General features: G+C 36.0%; 1 protein-coding gene across 10 annotated transcripts in view; it reads left to right on the forward strand.

Moving 5' to 3' along the window:
* The window catches only part of LEKR1 (leucine, glutamate and lysine rich 1), a 171,813-nt gene that overhangs the window by 95,461 nt on the left and 58,428 nt on the right, over positions 1 to 17,924 (forward strand). For all 10 annotated transcript variants that reach the window (XM_025436133.3, XM_025436137.3, XM_025436135.3 and 7 more), the window contains one exon: positions 15,762 to 15,843. In XM_025436133.3, coding sequence (XP_025291918.1) covers positions 15,762 to 15,843 — 82 coding nt within the window. The remainder of the gene's footprint in view (positions 1 to 15,761; positions 15,844 to 17,924) is intronic.

Here is a 17,924-nt window from a genome sequence, read left to right on the forward strand (position 1 = left end):
TTTGCTGCTGCTGTTGAATGCATTGAACAAGTTCACTCCATGGGTAACTTGGAGTTAACACAGAGAGAGAAAGCATTTTATTTTATTTTATTTTATTTTATTTTATTTTATTTTATTTTATTTATTATTTTATTTTATTTTATTTTATTTTATTTTTTCTTCTTTCTTTCTTTCTTTCTTTCTTTCTTTCTTTCTTTCTTTCTTTCTTTTTCTTTCTTTCTTTTTGAGAGAAAGCATTTTAAAAGGCTGTTATATCTCTCTTGGTTGAAACTATTTAAAATTGGCGAGTCAGAGTGGACAGGATCATTAAAGCTGCTGATGAGACTAGTGATCTCAACCAGTGATGACAAATAGCACTTCCTATGAACCTACCTATGAAGGGCCCTGGGTTTCGGGTATTTTGTTTTGTTTGTTTATTCATTTGTTTGTTTTTATCCCACAACAGTCTTACACCCATGTTAGGGCTTCAGTATGGAAATTGTCAGAACATTTAGAAAAATGTTCATAAATGTGCCTCTTGCTTTAACTGCAGATACCCTTCTGGTGAACTGATTGTACCAACATATTCTTTTTTTTTTTAATTCATTTTTTCTAAAGTGGTCGCAGTGGTTTAGAAAAGCTACAAGTGCAGGAGAGACAGCAGGTTTCTGTCTCAGGTCTCAGCAGTGTTGTATCCCAAATTTGGTCAACTTTCTTCTCTGTGGGACCAACTGGGGATTTTCTCAAGTGTTCCCACATCCAGGGGTCTAAACCTGCCCTCTGCTCCTCTCCCCTCACTACCTATTTTCTACTTCTTATAATCTAATTTTATTTCTGCCTACTATCCATGAGCCTAGTCATTAGCCTCTTCCCAATACCTTATCTGTTCCCATCTCTTGGGCCTTGGGCTGACTATTCCCTGAGTTTAACTTCATTTTTTCAACAAGTGTTTATTAGACTTTGACCATATGTGGCCAACTAGCCTCAGCTTTGCTTTGACTTCTGGTGTGCAGGTGTTCTCAAGTTCTTTATGAGTCTTCATAGGACTTCTGACATCTAACTCCATACTGGTTGTAGGTGTTGGCACTCTAGCCATTCTTGACAGATATTTTCTCTTCTATATTAGAATAATATGCAAATCTCTTTAGCTCCAATTTTATTGTCATTCAAATTATTTTTAGTTGTGCCTTTTCTGCCATCACATGGCATTTAGTTTCATAATTTTCATGAACTTCAGCACTCTTATTTTTTTATTCTGCTTTCTTTTAAATGCATGCTTAATTTTTCTATTACTAACCAATTAATGTCCTTAAGATTTTCTGCTATCTTGATAATCATCTATAGCTTTTCCTTTTTTTTTTTTTTAAAGATTTTATTTACTGATTGATGAGAGACAGAGAGAGAGAGAGAGGCAGAGACACAGGCAGAGGGAGAAGCAGGCTCCATGCAGGGAGCTCGATACGGGACTCGATCCTGGGACTCCAGGATCATGCCCTGGGCCGAAGGCAGACACTAAACCGCTGAGCCACCCAGGGATCCCCATCTATAGCTTTTCCAACATATTCATGTCTTTTCAGAAATCATGTCAACCATTTGAAAAGAGGAAAAATCAGCATATCACAGTGAATATCTTCTCCCCAGATAAATGACTGGATTAACAGAATGGGCATAGCATTTTAGATTTTGTTTGGGCAAATTAAAATAAGGGCAGACTAAAAAAATAATAATAAATTAAATAAGTAAATAAAATAAGGGCAGACTGATATACCAAGGGTCTGATGACCAAGGGTCATCTCATAACCCTTTCTGTGTCTTATTTTTAAGAAACAAGAATTTGTTCAAAGAATACAATAGATAATATTTAAATTCATATTTGATGAGTGTTGTAAATGGTTTATTATCATTTATAACCATAAATCCAATTCTAACCATTTGCATGATTTATACTCCTTCCTATGAATCATTTTACTGGGCCTCCATTGTTCCAGAACTAGCTTCAGGTGATAAGCATCATAATAAGGCTTCCTTTCTAGTACTAGTTGAACAACTTCCCTTCTGTTTTCCTTGCATAATTCTGTGCTCCACCCTCTGCTTACCATTATTTCTTTCAAAGCATTTATTCAAGCCCTTGTCTTGGAATCTGCTTGTTATTATCCATGCTCTTGTGTTTTATTCTCTCTTAAATACTCTCTCCTAGTAAATGAGCTAACAGATATGCAGTTGACCTGCGAACAACAGGTTTGAACTGCATGGGTCCACTTATATGTAGATTTATTTTCCAGCAAACATACTGGAAACATTTTTGAAGATTTGGGCGTATTTGAAAAAACTCAGACAAACCATATAGCCTAGAAATATTATAAAAAATAAGAAAAAGTTAGGTTTGTCCAGCACCAGTTATTGAAGAGACTGTCTTTTCCCTACTGTATATTTTTGACTGTTGCTATAAATTAATTGACCATGAATGTATGGGTTTATTTCTGGGCTCTCAATTCTGTTCCATTGATCTATATGTTTGTCTTTATGCCAATATGATACTGTTCTGATTATCATAGCTTTATAAGAAAGTTTAAAATTAGAGAGCATGATGCTTACAGCTTTGCTATTCTTTCCCAAGATTGCTTTAGCTATTCAGAATCTTTCATGATTCCATACAAATTTTAGGATTATTTGTTCTATTTCTGTGAAAAAAATGTCATTGGATTTTAATAGGGATTGTAGTGATGCAGTTTATTGGGGTAATATGGGTATTTTAACAATGTTAATTCTTCCAACCTGTGAACACAGAATATCTTTTCATTATTTTGTGTCTCCTTTAATTTCTTCCATTAATGTCTAATAGTTTTCAGTGTATAGGCCTTGTACCTCCTTGGTTAAATTTATTCCTAAATATTTTATTCTTTTTGATGCAATTGCAATGAAATCATCTTCCTAATTTCTCTTTCTGATAGTTCGTTACTAGTGAGAAACAACAGATTACTGCTTATTGATTTTGTACACTATAACAATTTATTATTTCTAAAAGTCTTTTGGTTTAGTCTTTCCATTATATATAATATTATGTCATCTAAATATAACGACAGTTTTACATCTTCCTTTTTAGTTTAGATGCCTGTTTCTTTTTCTTACCTAATTGAATTTTGTTAAATGGTGTTTCTGTATTTGTTTAGATGATGATATTATTTTTACCCTTCATTTTGTTAATGTGGTGTATCATAGGGATTTATTTGTGGATGTTGAACCATCCTTGCATCCCTGGTCTAAATCCCACTTGATTAGGGTGCACGATCCTTTTAATGTATTGTTGGATTTGGTTTGCTAATATATTATTGACAATTTTTGCATCTATGTTCATCAGGGATATTGGCCTATAAGTTTCTTTTCTTATAGTATCCTTGTCTGGTTGATATCAGGATAATGAGGGCATAGTAAAAGGAGTTTGGGGAAATATATTTCTTTATACTTATAATTTTAGACTTATGCTTACTACTATATCATTATTGTTTTCCCTTATAAAGACATTTTAAGAATCATTCTAGTATTTTATATTCCCAATTCTCTTACTTTTAGAATTCACTTTTAGAATAAACTTATCTTTCTCCATTTTAAACTGTCTGACTATATCCTTGTTGTGTCTGTCCACCTACCCCCTCACCCAAAATTCCCCTCTGATGTGGAATTAAATGAAAGCATGTTAGGTCAAGAATCAGAAGATAATGACAGTCCATACATTAGCTAGACAACTCTGACATGCCATTTCTCCCTGATGAGTGGGTATCCATATCTAGGCAATGGATGGGTTGGGCTGAGGCCTTGAGGCCCCTCTGGGCTATAATGTGCTGTAATCTGATTCTAATTCTGATTCCATTTGTTTTCCAAAGTTATATAAATGTTCTTATTTTTACAATTTTACTTTTTTTGTTTTAAATCACCATTAAATAATTTCAACTTTGATTCAAGTATATAGTATTTATGATCATTATATTTCTGCATAAAAATTTTTAACCTTGATTTCCCACATTTTCCCTTTATCTTTTATAATATAGACGTTCAAAAATTTAAATTCAAGTAATAACTCTAGTCCATATAGTTTGATAGTGGTTTAAAAGCAAATAATAAGCTATTAATAGCAGCCTAATCCTTAATGCCAAAATTTAATCTTTTTCACAGGAAAGTAAACATATAAAATAAAACTTTGAAGATTAAATTCTTGGTTCTTTTTTAAAGGTTGATTTACGTAAGTTTTGTAATTTTATGTTTAGCTTACGCTAACATAACCTTCAAAATGCATGACTTATCTAAATTGATAATACTCCTCTCAGAGGCCATTGTGACCCACACATTAGTCCACTTAAATGATTTTCCTTTCACCTGGAAGAATAAAGTGTCCTTTACTTTTTGTCATTAGTCACAAATATAGGAAGATGGAGTTCAGATAAATCATTTCAGCATTAATGTCTTTTCTAAAGTTCATTTGACCAAATTTCAAATTTATTCCAAGTGAAAAAAACTTAAAATTTTTTTCAGTAAGCTTTTTGGTGTAATAAATAACACACAAATATTTTAATAAAATTATTTTGCATGTATTTTAACATCTTCATTGCATTTTTTAAAAACAGCCTCATCGAGACACAATTTAAATATCATAAAATTCGGCCATTTTAAGTGTACAGTTTAATGGTTTTTAGGATATTTATAGAAGTATATGCCCACCACTACAATCTAGAGCATTTCTATCACTCCAAAAAGAAACATCATGGTCTTTTAACAGTCACTATCCTTACCTTTCTGTCCTTCCCCAATCAATCATTAATACCTGTTCTGGACATTTCAGATAAATAAAACCAGACAATATATAATCTTTCATGTCTGACTTCTCTGATTTAGCATAATATTTTTGAGTGTCATCAAAATGTTGTAGCATGTATAAGTACTATATTCCTTAATTAGAAGCATCTCTATTTAAGTGAAAAATAATCATAAGCAGTGTGGTTTCAGTTGAAAAAAAATAGTGATCCAGGGGTCAAATAGTTCTGCTTTCTGGCTCTGCTTATGCCTTTTTCAGGTCTTTGGACAAGTTATGAATTTTTTTGACTCAATTACTTCATCTTAGAATGGAAATATGATAGTGTTTCTAACCTATCTTAGAGCATTAAGAGAATTAACAAAATAAAATGTTGGAACCCCTGAAAAACTATACAAATATAGAATATTAAACTGCATTTTACATCAGTTTTCCTGGTCTAATAGCAAACCAAATTATTATATTTGGGATAAAGTACTAGAATTTTTAAAAAGTACTCCTTTACTAACAAAGGAAAACTATCAATTTTAATTCTTATTTGCCCAAAGGTCCATTTGCCTCCACTAGTTTATATTCTAGTCAGCGGTGGTTAGCTTTAACAGTACTAGTCGCTCTTTCACACATGGACTCCTCCAGGCACCCAACATACCTGCTGCTTGTAGACATTTACAGATTATCCACTTTCTGGGTCAATAGCATGAGTAATAGCTACACTGTCTGAATGAGAAATAAATGACTACCCCACACACCCTGTGACCAGTATCTCGCCTCTTACTAGCATCTCTTTCCTACCTGCTAACCACTAATGCTATCCTTACATCACTAAAAACAAATTCACTCCCGTGAGTTCAGGTAGTTTTCCTATAGCAGTCTAAATAATTGCTAACATTCGTGAAGCGCTAACCACATCCCAGGCACAATATAGTCACAGCACACTCATTTATTATTACCCTCCTGCCCTCCTAGATTAATCACTTTTATTATCTCCAGTTTTCACATGAAATTACCGAGATTTAGAGGAATTAAGTCATTTGTCCAAAGCCTATTACTCATGAGCAGAACTGGAACCTGACTCTAGAACTGTGCTGCCAAGACTTGGGTTCTTAACCCTTAAATCCCACCACCTCGGGGGATCCTTGGGTGGCTCAGCGGTTCAGCGCCTGCCTTCAGCTCAGGGCGTGATCCTGGAGACATGGGTTTGAGTCCCAGGTCAGGCTCCCTGCATGGAGCCTGCTTCTCCCTCTGCCTGTGTCTCTGCACCCCCCGCCCCATCAAGAATAAATAAATAAAATCTTTAAAAAAAAATTCCACCACCTGGGAGCATTAAAACATATATATTGTTATCATTAATTTGTACTTCAGGAGAGCTACTGGGCCAGACCTCTTCTAGTACTAGTAGTAAGCGCAAGTTTCCATAAGGGGAAGGCAGAAAAGGCCTGGACAGGTTATGGGAACTACTGATGGGATATGTGATGGGTTATGAGATGTGTATGGGTATGTTTTAGGCTACTTTAATATGATTCTTTTGTTTTCTATTACCAAAATAAGCCATGTTCACTATTGATTAGGAAATCTCAACATTCACAGAGTTATAAACATTTGATGCATATCCTCCTAGGCTCTCTGTTTCGAGTATATATTTTTATAAGAATGGAATAATAGAGTTTTATAATCTCCAATCCCCCATTTCCTCTTTTATGAAAATTTACCATGTCAAAAATATTCATGATATTTTGATTTAGGATGAATCATAATTTATTTAATTGCATCCTAATCTTGAACAGTTGTTTTCATTATTTTTTCTGTTAAAATGATATTGTGATACATATCCTTCCTCATAGCTAAATCTTTTCACATACCTGTGAGTGTTGCCTTGTAATATCTTTAGTCTTCAAATTAGAAAATGTTTTTGGTTTTTTTTGTTGTTGACACTTTTGAATTATGTAATTGTGTGGTAGAGTTTTTAAATGCAATTAGCACAAAGTATGAAAGCAATCTTTTGAAGAAATTCTCGCCCTTCACCTATTTCACTGCCATCCCAGCACAACAAGGGGAAAGGGTGTAGCAAGAAGAATCAGAGCTCTGTGTGGCTGACGATGCCACATCTCCTTCACAGTTTTGCATAAAATTGCCTTGCATACAGGAATCTCTGTAAGCATTCTGATTGTACAACATACCAACTCATTAAAGAAACTGATGTTTATAAGATTATGTGACTCTATCTGAAAATATCTTAAATATTTTAGATCTAAACTTCTCATGTATTCATTTCCTTTATTATTAACCCTAAGTATTTTTTCTTTTTATCCCACATTTTTAGCTAATTCTCTGTTCATTGTAAGTCCCTGTCCATATCCATTACTAGTATTTTCCAGTTTTGAAAGATCTTATTATAATATACATATGTATGATTTGTGAAATTTATGCATGTGTACAAACTTGTCAGAAAACAGAGTACTGTTCTAACATATTCAGAAGTTTCTAAATCCATCAGGATTGTTCTTATGATGTAGATGATGAATTATCTTCTTTTGCCAGTTTAATCAGGGTAAAAACATTAGAATTTAAGGCTTCTCTCATCTTATCCATCCATGATTTGTAATATTTCATAAGCCCCTCCATAAGTCACAGTTATTCTCATGTTATAATGGGTTGGTTTAAAGGTTGGTTTTTTTTATTTTTTTTACATTCTGAAGTAAATTTTTGATTCTTAATACTAGAATATAATTCATTTCCAAATTTTATTTTTTTAAAAGATTTTATTTATTTATTCATGAGGGACACAGAGAGAGGCAGAGACAAAGGCAGAGGGAGAAGCAGGCTCCATGCAGGGAGCCCAATGTGGGACTCAGTCCCAGAACTCTGGGATCACACCCTGAGCCAAAGGCAGACGCCCAACTGCTAAGCCACCCAGGCGTCCCTCATTTCCAAATTTTAAATATCTGATTATCTCCTTAGCTTGTTTTAATGCATATTCCTGCTCTCCCCTGCCTACACACACCTAGCCAAATAATTTTCTGGTTTTAATATAACTACATCTGGACTGAATTGCAACTTTTTAGCTGTATATCCACACCTGTTCTAGCATCTGATGTATAAAAATCTCCAAATGTTATTTCAGTCCTTTCTGGCATTATGTGGAAAAATGTTAATGTACTTCAAGTATACTTGTTTCAAAATAGATGTGAATCAAACCTCTGAAATATAAACCCTAAAATGAAATGAATTTTCCAAGTGGCTATATCACCATCTGAGCTTTGTAAAATGTTTGCTGAAGTTAAAATATGCTAATTTGCAATTGATATAGTTGAATACTCATTATAGAACTTTCTTCCATTATTGGTATATATTCTTACATCTGCAAAGGTTTCCTCTGTTAATGCTTTAAATTTTTAAAAAATTTAAGTGAGACATTACTTTTGTAGAGGTCTAAGCTCATCAAATTATGGTATAATAATATATACATATAAATATTCTCTAAATGAAGCATACTGATTATGTTGATTCACATCAGTGATATCTCATCAAAAGTCCCACAATTTCAGCCATATAATTAACCACCTAACTAAATCATTTAAGATATTGGAAAAATAAAGCAGGTTTAGGTTTAAAGGAGTTATTTATTTGTTATCTAAAACATAATTCATCACCTTGAAGGTAAAATGAGGCACTTGATTATAATTTCTCTAATGACAAGGGAATAATATATCTTATGGGTATTTATAGACTGAATCCAGTTTGCATGGACCCTACTATAACAGAATAGATACTCTATCAGTGTCTATTGAATTTTTAAGAAGCTTTGAATTTTAATACCAAGATACATATTAGATATTATCAATGAAAACTGCACAACTCTTTCTGTCCCATGTCTTTTAACCTTAGATACATAAATTTAAATATCTGTTTGCTGGCATTCTTATTTCTACTCTCTACAACATTTCATTTATTCACTCCGCAATTATTTTTTGAGTACCTTCCATGTCTCAGATGCTATGAATATAACAGATAAGGTTTCTGCTCTTATGGAACTTAAAATCTAGTTAGTTTACATTGGGAAGATTAAACTAGTGTAATACATGTAGAATGTAGTACCTGGTAGAGTAAGTACTCTATCAACCCTTATTAGTTTTGATGATGATAATGATGATGGAAGACACCTTTATATAAATGCTATTCAAAGCCATGAGCCTAGGTAAGATCCACTAGAGATAAAATGCAGGTAAAGGGCTACAAACTGAACCCTGGTGCTTCCTGACATTTAGAGCGTATCTAAAGAATAAGAATCCTCAACGGAGACCGAGAAACAATAGCCAAGAAGTGGGAAAAAACCAGAGAGTATAGTATAATAGAGACAAGAGGAGTGTTTCAAAGAGGAAGTAAACAATTGTGTCAAATGCTGCTAAAAGGTTGACTTCTACAAGAACAGAGAATTGAATTTTGGAATTGCCAGGATAGCATGTCATTCACAACTATAAAAAGAGCTATTTCAGATGAACATAGGGGAAGGGAAGGAAAAAGAAAATAAAAACAGGGAGGCAAACCTTAACAGACTCTTGACTACAGAGAACAAATTGAGGGTCGCTGGAGGGGAGGTGGTGGGAGGGGATGGGGTACCTGGGTGATGGACGTTAAGGAGGGCACGTGATGTAATGAGCACTGGGCGTTGTACACAACTGATGAATCACTGAATTCTACTCCAGAAACTAATAATATAGTATATATTAACTCACTTGAATTTAAATAAAATCTTTAAAAAAGAGAAAAAATAGCTCTTCCTGTGGACTAGTAAAGAGGAAAGTTTGATTGGAGTAGATAGAAAAGAGACTGGGGAAAAAAAGGCAAATCATGAAAAGAGAGACAGGAAAGACTAAAAAGTATAAAATGAGGTGATCGGCTTCAATAGCCCTCTCTCAAGCAGAGAGGGACGCCTGGGTGGCTCAGTGGTTGAGCATCTGCCTTTGGCTCAGTCCGTGACCCCTGGGTCCCGGGATTGAGTCCTACATTGGGCTCCCTGCATGGAGCCTGCTTCTCCCTCTGCCTGTATCTCTGCCTCTTTTTCTGTGTCTCTCATGAATAAATAAATAAAATCTTAAAAAAAAATAGTAAGCAGAAAACTGCAGATTAAACCAACAATAAGACACTATTTTGCACCTTATAGATTGGCAAAAGACAAAACAACAACAACAAAAAAAAAACAACAGTAAATTGCTTTTTCTGAAAAATATTAGGAAAGCAGGAACCTTCATTTAGTGAGATGGAAGTGTCCGCTGGTGCCTGGAACCACGTGGCATTAAAATTCCCCTATAAGTACACAAGAAAATAGGTAAAAAGCTTTTGTCACAAAATTATGTGTGGTGACACAGAGTTTCAAACATCTAGGTTCCATCACTATAGGACTAGATCAGTAAAATGTGTCATGTACACACATTAGATGAAATATGAGAGTCCAAGAGGAATTAATCCTATCTATATATGGCTACACGGGTAGGTCTCAAAAATAATGTATAGTGAAGACAAGTAAGAATTAAAATGAGATGCATAGCTTAACACCACTTGTGTAGTTTTAAAAAACACCTGCAAAAAGTACTATTTTTTCACACATAAGCAAATTAGAAAGCGTGCATCAAATTCACAAACACTCTAGGATGTTTCTCTCTAGAATAGGTCATTCCCAAATCCAAATAATATGGCCCAATATCTAATAATGAAGTTAACCACCTTCCTTGTTACTATATACCCTCCAGCTATCTACTCACAGAATCGTGTTGTCTTGAAGTTTCAATCTCATCCCCCACTTCCACACCAAGTTCTCTCACCCTCGTTATCTTGTGTACCTCGAATATACAGAACCAAGTTGATTAGACTCCTTAATAAAGAGCACACTATCATCATCTTTGACTGTGCAAGCAAGAACCCCCTGCCCCGCGAACAATATTTCTGTAAGAAATGTCAAATACAGACAAATACAGAGAATACTATAACCAATGTAGGCAAATCCATCACCCATATTTGACGAATTTCAACATATGGCCATAGTTGCTCTGTATATGGTTAAAGAAAAATATGTGGCTAAAAGCCAACATTTTTGCCCTCCCCCCTAAAAGGTGACACCTGGCCCAACTGCAAGAACAAGGTCGTTAAGGTGAAAAGCAATGGGATTCAGAGAGGGGGTGAAAGCCAGGTGGCCTCACTAAGGCCACCACTGATAAGAGCTAGCAGGGAGGACTCACCATGGGCCTGACTCTCTTCCCTCTACCTACGTTTAAGTCTCTTAGTTCTCAATCCTGTGCTGCAGTAACCATTTTGTAGATAAGGAAACGAAAGCACCTAAATCACACAACTCATAGAAGCGGGGCTGGAATTTCAAAATGAGGCAGTAGGGCTCCAGAGGTCATGCGCTGCACCTTTATGTCACCCTGTCACAGGCGTGTGTTAGCAACTGTGAACTTTTGTTTAGCCTCTTCCTCAGTGATCTCTACCATTTAAGAAAGCATACAGCCTTCAGTGTGTCATTTTTAAAAATCTCCCTGGATTGGGGTCTCTAGGGGCCAATTTTTCTACTTGCTGATTCTTTCCTTCTCTTGAACTGACCATCAGCCTCCTCCCACTTTGAACCAGATTTTTTTTTTTGGGGGGGGGCGGGTTGCTGTTTATCCAGAAAGCTTTAAGGTTGAAATACATTTTCCACTATAAAGGTTCTATTTATTGTTCTCTCGAATGTTATACTAAATATATTCTCCAAGTGACTATAAGGTTTTTTTTTTAATCATTCTATAAAATAGCTAACTATGAATACCTTTTGTATTTGCAGTTTCTAGAAACCTTTCGGAATAGCAGTATTCCCTTAAATGACTAATTACCCCCAATCTGATGCCTGTGTAATGCTATCCAGCAAGCAGCTGGCTTCGTATGAAGAGAGCCTAAGAGCTCTTTTTTGTCTTGTTCATTTAAAATCATTTGCTTCTTATTTAATATCTGTAAAGAACGCAGTCACATCATAGTAGAATTTGCTGTTGTAAATTTTGGATTGTTTCCATGGGTTCCGCCTTACATCTGCATGGTGTTTAAAGCCAATGCTTCCTTTCTTTTTGTAGGCAGTTAGGGCCTTTTGCCTCATAATCCAATGTCATGCTGAATGACAGAAAATTGAAGTTGAATTTATTTAACTATAGAGAAGGACTGCACAGAACAATACACTTATTTAAGAACTCCTTGCCTCAGGAACTGAAGGAGCTGTCTTGTGCAGGTGGCTTAATCTCTCTGGTGCTTATCCTAACTGTGCTCCTCTATTAAGGACAGAAACTGGGCACTCTGCTTCCAAAAACAAAACAACCCAGCTAGTCTCCCAGAACCAATAATAAACCAATAGCATGCCTCCTCCTTATTCAGAACAGAAAAGATATGTTCTGTGTATTTTTAAAACAATTCTTAGCACTTCTTTATTAGAGAAAATGTAAACATTAAAAGTAAAAACAACAACAACAACAAAGAAACAGCCACGGAAATGTCTTAAGGCTTAATTATACACTACTGGTCAGTTTACATTATGGATTAATCATAATGAATCTTTTTTTCTTCTCAGTTCTAAGTAGTATCTTCTCTGTTTATGTAAAGTGATTTCTTTGTTGACATTACTTGTATTTTCTGTTTCTGTTTACTTCACGTGGCAGCCGTCAGTGGTTTCTGTGTTGTAGAGTAAAACATTTATTTCCTTTCCCTATTTTGACTCAGAGGTACTAAATTCATAGTCAGTTTTCTGAAGGAAGTGGGGATCCCTGGGGGGCTCAGCGGTTTAGCGCCTGCCTTCAGCCCAGGGCGTGACCCCAGGGCCCTGAGATCGAGTCCTGCGACGGGCTCCCTGCATGGAGCCTGCTTCTCCCTCTGCCTGGGTCTCTGCCTCTGTGTGTGTGTGTATCTCTCATGAATAAATAAAAGATCTTTAAATTTTTTTTTTTTCCTGAAGGAAGTGGCTTCTTCTCTCATCGGACACTGTGAATTAGCCTAAGCTATCTATGCTTATCTTGAATCAAGGAGAAAGGGAGGTTTAGGTGGTTATGCAGAGAGAATAATACCGGGAAGTGTCATTGCTTTTCCTTTCTTGAGTGCATCATGACTGTGTAGTTTATTTTCCTAAACCTAGTAAATTCTAGAAAAGAATACTTTCCAAAGCAGGGTGCCTGGGTGGCTCATTTGGTTAAACCTCCGACTCTTTGATTTCGGCTCAGCTGAGATCTCAGGCTTGTGAGCCCCAGTGCTGTGTTGAGGCCCACCTTGGGCTCCGGGCTCAGTGGGGAATCTGCTCCACTTCTCTGTTTCCCTCTCCCTCTGCGCCTCTCCCCTGCGCTCTCTGGTGCTCTCTCGTGTTCTCTCTCTCTCTCAAATAAAAAACAAAAACAAAAACAAAAAAACAAGAACGCCTTCCAATGCTATAAAAATGGGGTTTTAATTAACTGCCATTTTTACTATCTACTATTCTACTAATCATCGGGTAATTGAGAATTAATTGCATAAAATTCACATATCAAGGACCAACTATTTAGAATTTGTTTTCAAGGTAATCCGTTCTTCCTCTTAACAATAACTGTATCTAGAAGTGATAACTTGAAATTTATCACATAGGCTCAGACTAATGCTTCATCCAGTTTAAGATTATGTTCTGACAAAAGCACCAAGGGACATTAATAAGAAGGCATAATTGTTCTCTCTGAAGCCAGTCTCATAAAGTTGGTCACAATGATCCCATATTTGTCTTACTATCTCTCATTAATTATATTAGTTTTTAAACTTTCAAAAATTAAATCTAAACCAGCTGCTAATTTACTACATATTTTATGTAAAATAATGCTTTTCATTTATCTTAAGTATAAGTCTCCAAAGACTCTTAGGTATGTTAAACAGATCTATAGCTACGCCAACCATACTTTCATGGACAAATACTTCCCCGTGTAGCTTTTATGTTTTGAGAGCACATGTAGGAGAGTTAGAAAGATAAGGACTTCGGGATGAGTCCAATCTGAATTTGAATCACGGGATCACTTCTAACTAGTTTTGTGTCCTTTGATAAGTTAATTACTCAGATCTTTGAAATCTTCACTAGTAAAAATAAAATGTGCATCTGTTTTTCATGGTAGTTCTGACAATATGAAATGATACAGGAGAAAGCATTTTACACAGTGCCACAGAGTGTACCATTAATAAACACTAACCGCCTTCCCTCCTTATTCTTCAGAGGATGGATTGAAGTCTTTTGGCTGTGCCTGTGGGAATAGAACCCCTCTGCAAGACTAGATGAACTTAATGACAAAGCCATCCATTGTGCAACATTCATAAGAGCTTGCTTTGTTTCAGAAAGTTGCACTGAAAAATAAATTATCTGTATGTTTGTTATCTTTTCCCTCTTACACTGATGTCACTCGATAACTGGGGGAAATGTACCCTACAGATACTATCTATCAGTTAAGTCCTTATTGACTTGTACTTTGAGGGGCCATTCTCTCAAATTGTTCCCTTCAGCTGAGTTAAAAACCTTCAGTCAGTTAAACTGTTGGCTATTAATGCATTAATTCATTAAGATATTAGGCAAGGAGCCCCTGGGTGGCTCAGTAGGTTAAGCGACTGACTCTTGTTTTCTGCTCAGGTCATGATCTCAGGGTTGTGAGTTCAAGCCCCGCTTTGGGCTCCACGCTATGCAGGAGCCCGGTTAAGATTCTCTCTTTCTCTGCCTCTCTCCTTCTCTCAAAAAAAAAAAAAAAAAAAAAAAACCCAAAACATATAAATAAATAAAGCTAAAAAGTATATCGTAAGGTACCAGGCAGGAGAATCAGAGAGGATCTCCTTTACTTTTCCTCATCTGAAAAGTGAAGCTATTTGTACCTAGATAGAAGTTTGAGAGATAAAATGAATGAATATATGTGAAAGTACTGGATAGACATGAAGATTCATAGTAATGTCTGGCAAATTCTAACTAAAACATTCATTTAGACTGATTTTGTTTCCTGATTTTTGTTTTGTTTTCTAATTTAAAGGAACTGGCTCTTCTTCATAAAACAAAGTTATGAAGGCAGATTGACAATATGTATAGAAATGTTATATATTTGTATGGATGCATAAAGATTTTAAAGTTTACTATTAAAAATATGTTTTTAAAATATATCAGAGCAGGTGTAACATAGAAATTTTATAGTTCCAGCATGTTCAGTTATTTTCTCCATAGAAACCAGTTAGTCCATCTGTGTAAGTTTGTTTTCTACCTTTCTCTCAAAAAGAGTGGCAAGAAGGCCTGTCATTGTAGTGGGGTTTCAGATCATAATTCCCACGCACAGGCCAATGGCAGGACCCACTTCATTCAAGCCATTTGTTCTTTTCTGCTTTCGTTTCAGTTCTGCATCCGTACACATATTAGACACGGCTGCTTGAATAATCTTTCTCAAACACTGCTTGAATTCCCCAGGCTATGGAAGCCAATTTCCTGCTTATATTTTCTTGGCTTTGAAAGTCATTAAAATGCCTATTAGATGCTACCCAGAGTTAACAAATTCTTTACTGGGAGCCTTGCACATGGTTTGTCTAATTCATTTCTACGAGGAGGCCTCAGTGATACTTCTTGGTTCCAGGCCACAAGCGTGAGCTCGGACAGTCAGGTGTTTCAGAGGTGAGCCGCATGATCAGAAATTCATACATGTGTCAGCTACACAAATTTCCTTTTAAAATATTAGTAAAATGTAGCCTATTAGCTGTTTGAAAATTAGCAAGATGTTGGGGGCGGAAAGCGGCCAATAAATTGGATCTGTCAAAAACCATTAATTTTATGGAGTTTCAGAAGAGATGAGCTGCATATCCAGGCAAAGTGGAGTAGTAAACAGCTGTAGTGTGCTTCAGGAGCGGAGTGGCAATTCTAAAAGAGTATGACTTACGCTATGAAAATATCTGGACATTTTGAATGTACTAATCAGATGAATATATTGTGTCATTTCAGATTTACAATGTCAAGCAGAGGCACTTGGGCTAAAACTTCAGAAGGCAGTGACCGAGATCGACAACTGTAAAGAAAAGCTCAGGTGAGGTGGTAAACATTGGACACCCTGTAAGATTTCGGAAGGACCTCCCCTACCCCTACCATGTGTTCTCTATGCTTCTTTTGGCGGTGATTTAGTTGTGTGAGTGTGATCTGCTTTTCTCAGGCACTTTTCTGGCCTATATTGTTTATGAAAGGACCTGTAAATATTTTTAAATACATGAAATGTTCCCTTCCCTCAATAAGAAACTTAACCTACTCATATATTAAAACTTCCCCCTGGTTATTCAAATGTAACTTAATGTGAAATACTCTCTGATTTTTTTTTTCTCTTAACATTGTCTCTTTATTATTCACCCAGAAGAAACAACTTTGAAGTTGTTTCTTAAAATTACAAATTTTAAGTTCAAAAAGAGAGTATCTTTGAAGAAGTATCATTGAGTATCTTTGAAATGCTGGAGTACTTATGCTTTATATAAGTGTAAAAGAATAATATTGGAAAACAAGTGATAAGAAAATGCCCTTGTAAAATACCCAGACCACTCTTGCTGTTAGAAATGAATTTACTTCAGAAGTTTCAAAAATTACTTTATGGTATAAATCTCATATATCTATAATTATAACACTAAAATAGAATTTGTGTAATCTTTGAAAAATAAATTTTTTTACTTTGTGATATGTAATCTGGTAGCTCTGGTTTTCGGTTCGTATATTTTGGAAGAATGGACTTCATAAGAAATATAAATATTTAGAATGCTTAGCAACCAAATGTTGTGTTGACTACGGACTACTCCTCAGTACAATGTGTTTAATAAAATTCTTAACAGCACAAGGAAGAACAAGTTCCAAAAATGCCCCACCAAATTAACGTATACTCGAATTATTTGTAGCAAAATAATTTGTTTTTGAAAAACAAAAAGGCAAATATTCAAGCTTTACAACACTGTGGCGAATAGTACAGTAAATACAATAGTTGGGCCGTCTGTGTACGATGATGGCTGAGGTTGAAGGAATGAGTGGACCGAGGGGGAGGGCCCTTGAATAACTCACTGGGCCCAGGAAGTGACTTTCTGGATGAGAATAAGCATGAAAGAGAGAGGCAAGATGGCGATTGCTCCACTCCCCCACCCCAAATCATTGTTCCCCACCCTCTAGTAACATGAGGGAGGGCTTTGGCCATATGGACGTCTCATGTGGAGGGCAACCTAATCAGGCCACAGCTACTGTGACTTTGGCTTCTTGGATCTCAGTAAGTGACAAAGGCACATTCAAGGAATGGAGGAGTAGGGCTGGTACGTGACTAAACTAAAAGGGAATCTGTGGACCCACCAGGACTCAGCATATGGAGCACAGTCCTCCTGGCAAGTTAGGAGAGAAGCTAACCACAGAAGTAAGCATACTGAGGAAAAGGAATAGGGCTCATTGGTTGTGACATGACTTGATTTTCACTTGATAAATTGGCACAGAATTTTCTATATATACAAGGAACATTCCCATTTACTATTAACATGTTTTGTGGTATTTTTATTAATTACATTTTTAACATAATGTATAATGTAAATGCTGAGAAACGACAAGAGTCAGAGTAGATTGGAGCTGGAGTGAGAAACACCACCTCACTAAAGTCCATCAAACAAGTTGGCTGGAGGAAATCACTCTACAGTTACAGATATGCTGATGCTTTTGTTTCAGTTTATAAAATTGGTGCTTCGTGCCCTATGTAAGGACATCTCAAAACAGAAAATGGGCAGAGTATCCATTTTTAGAAAACTGAGTTATGAAAGAACTACTAAGTCCCTTGTGATCACGAGGTAGTACCACATCCAGATGTAACCACCCCAGATACAGGAAGGGCCTGTTTTTCTGGTGTTTCCTTAGAAGTGAGGAAAAATGCCCCAGAAGCCACCAGAACAGCCCTGTCTTTACAGCTCTTTGGCTGGAACCTTTCACATACCCTCTCCTAACTGAATCACTGGCCAGGCTAACAAGACTACCACAATTAGTTTAGACAAGTAGGATTTATCCTGAGAGCAGATGATAATGGGGCTCTGACGGCCAGGAAGAAAGCTGTAGTGCCTGTCTAGAAGGTAACCAGGAATGCCAGCTACAGTGGTAGAGTGTTAA

This window comes from Canis lupus, chromosome 23 (assembly GCF_003254725.2).
Source record: "Canis lupus dingo isolate Sandy chromosome 23, ASM325472v2, whole genome shotgun sequence".
NCBI classification, from domain to species: domain Eukaryota; kingdom Metazoa; phylum Chordata; class Mammalia; order Carnivora; family Canidae; genus Canis; species Canis lupus.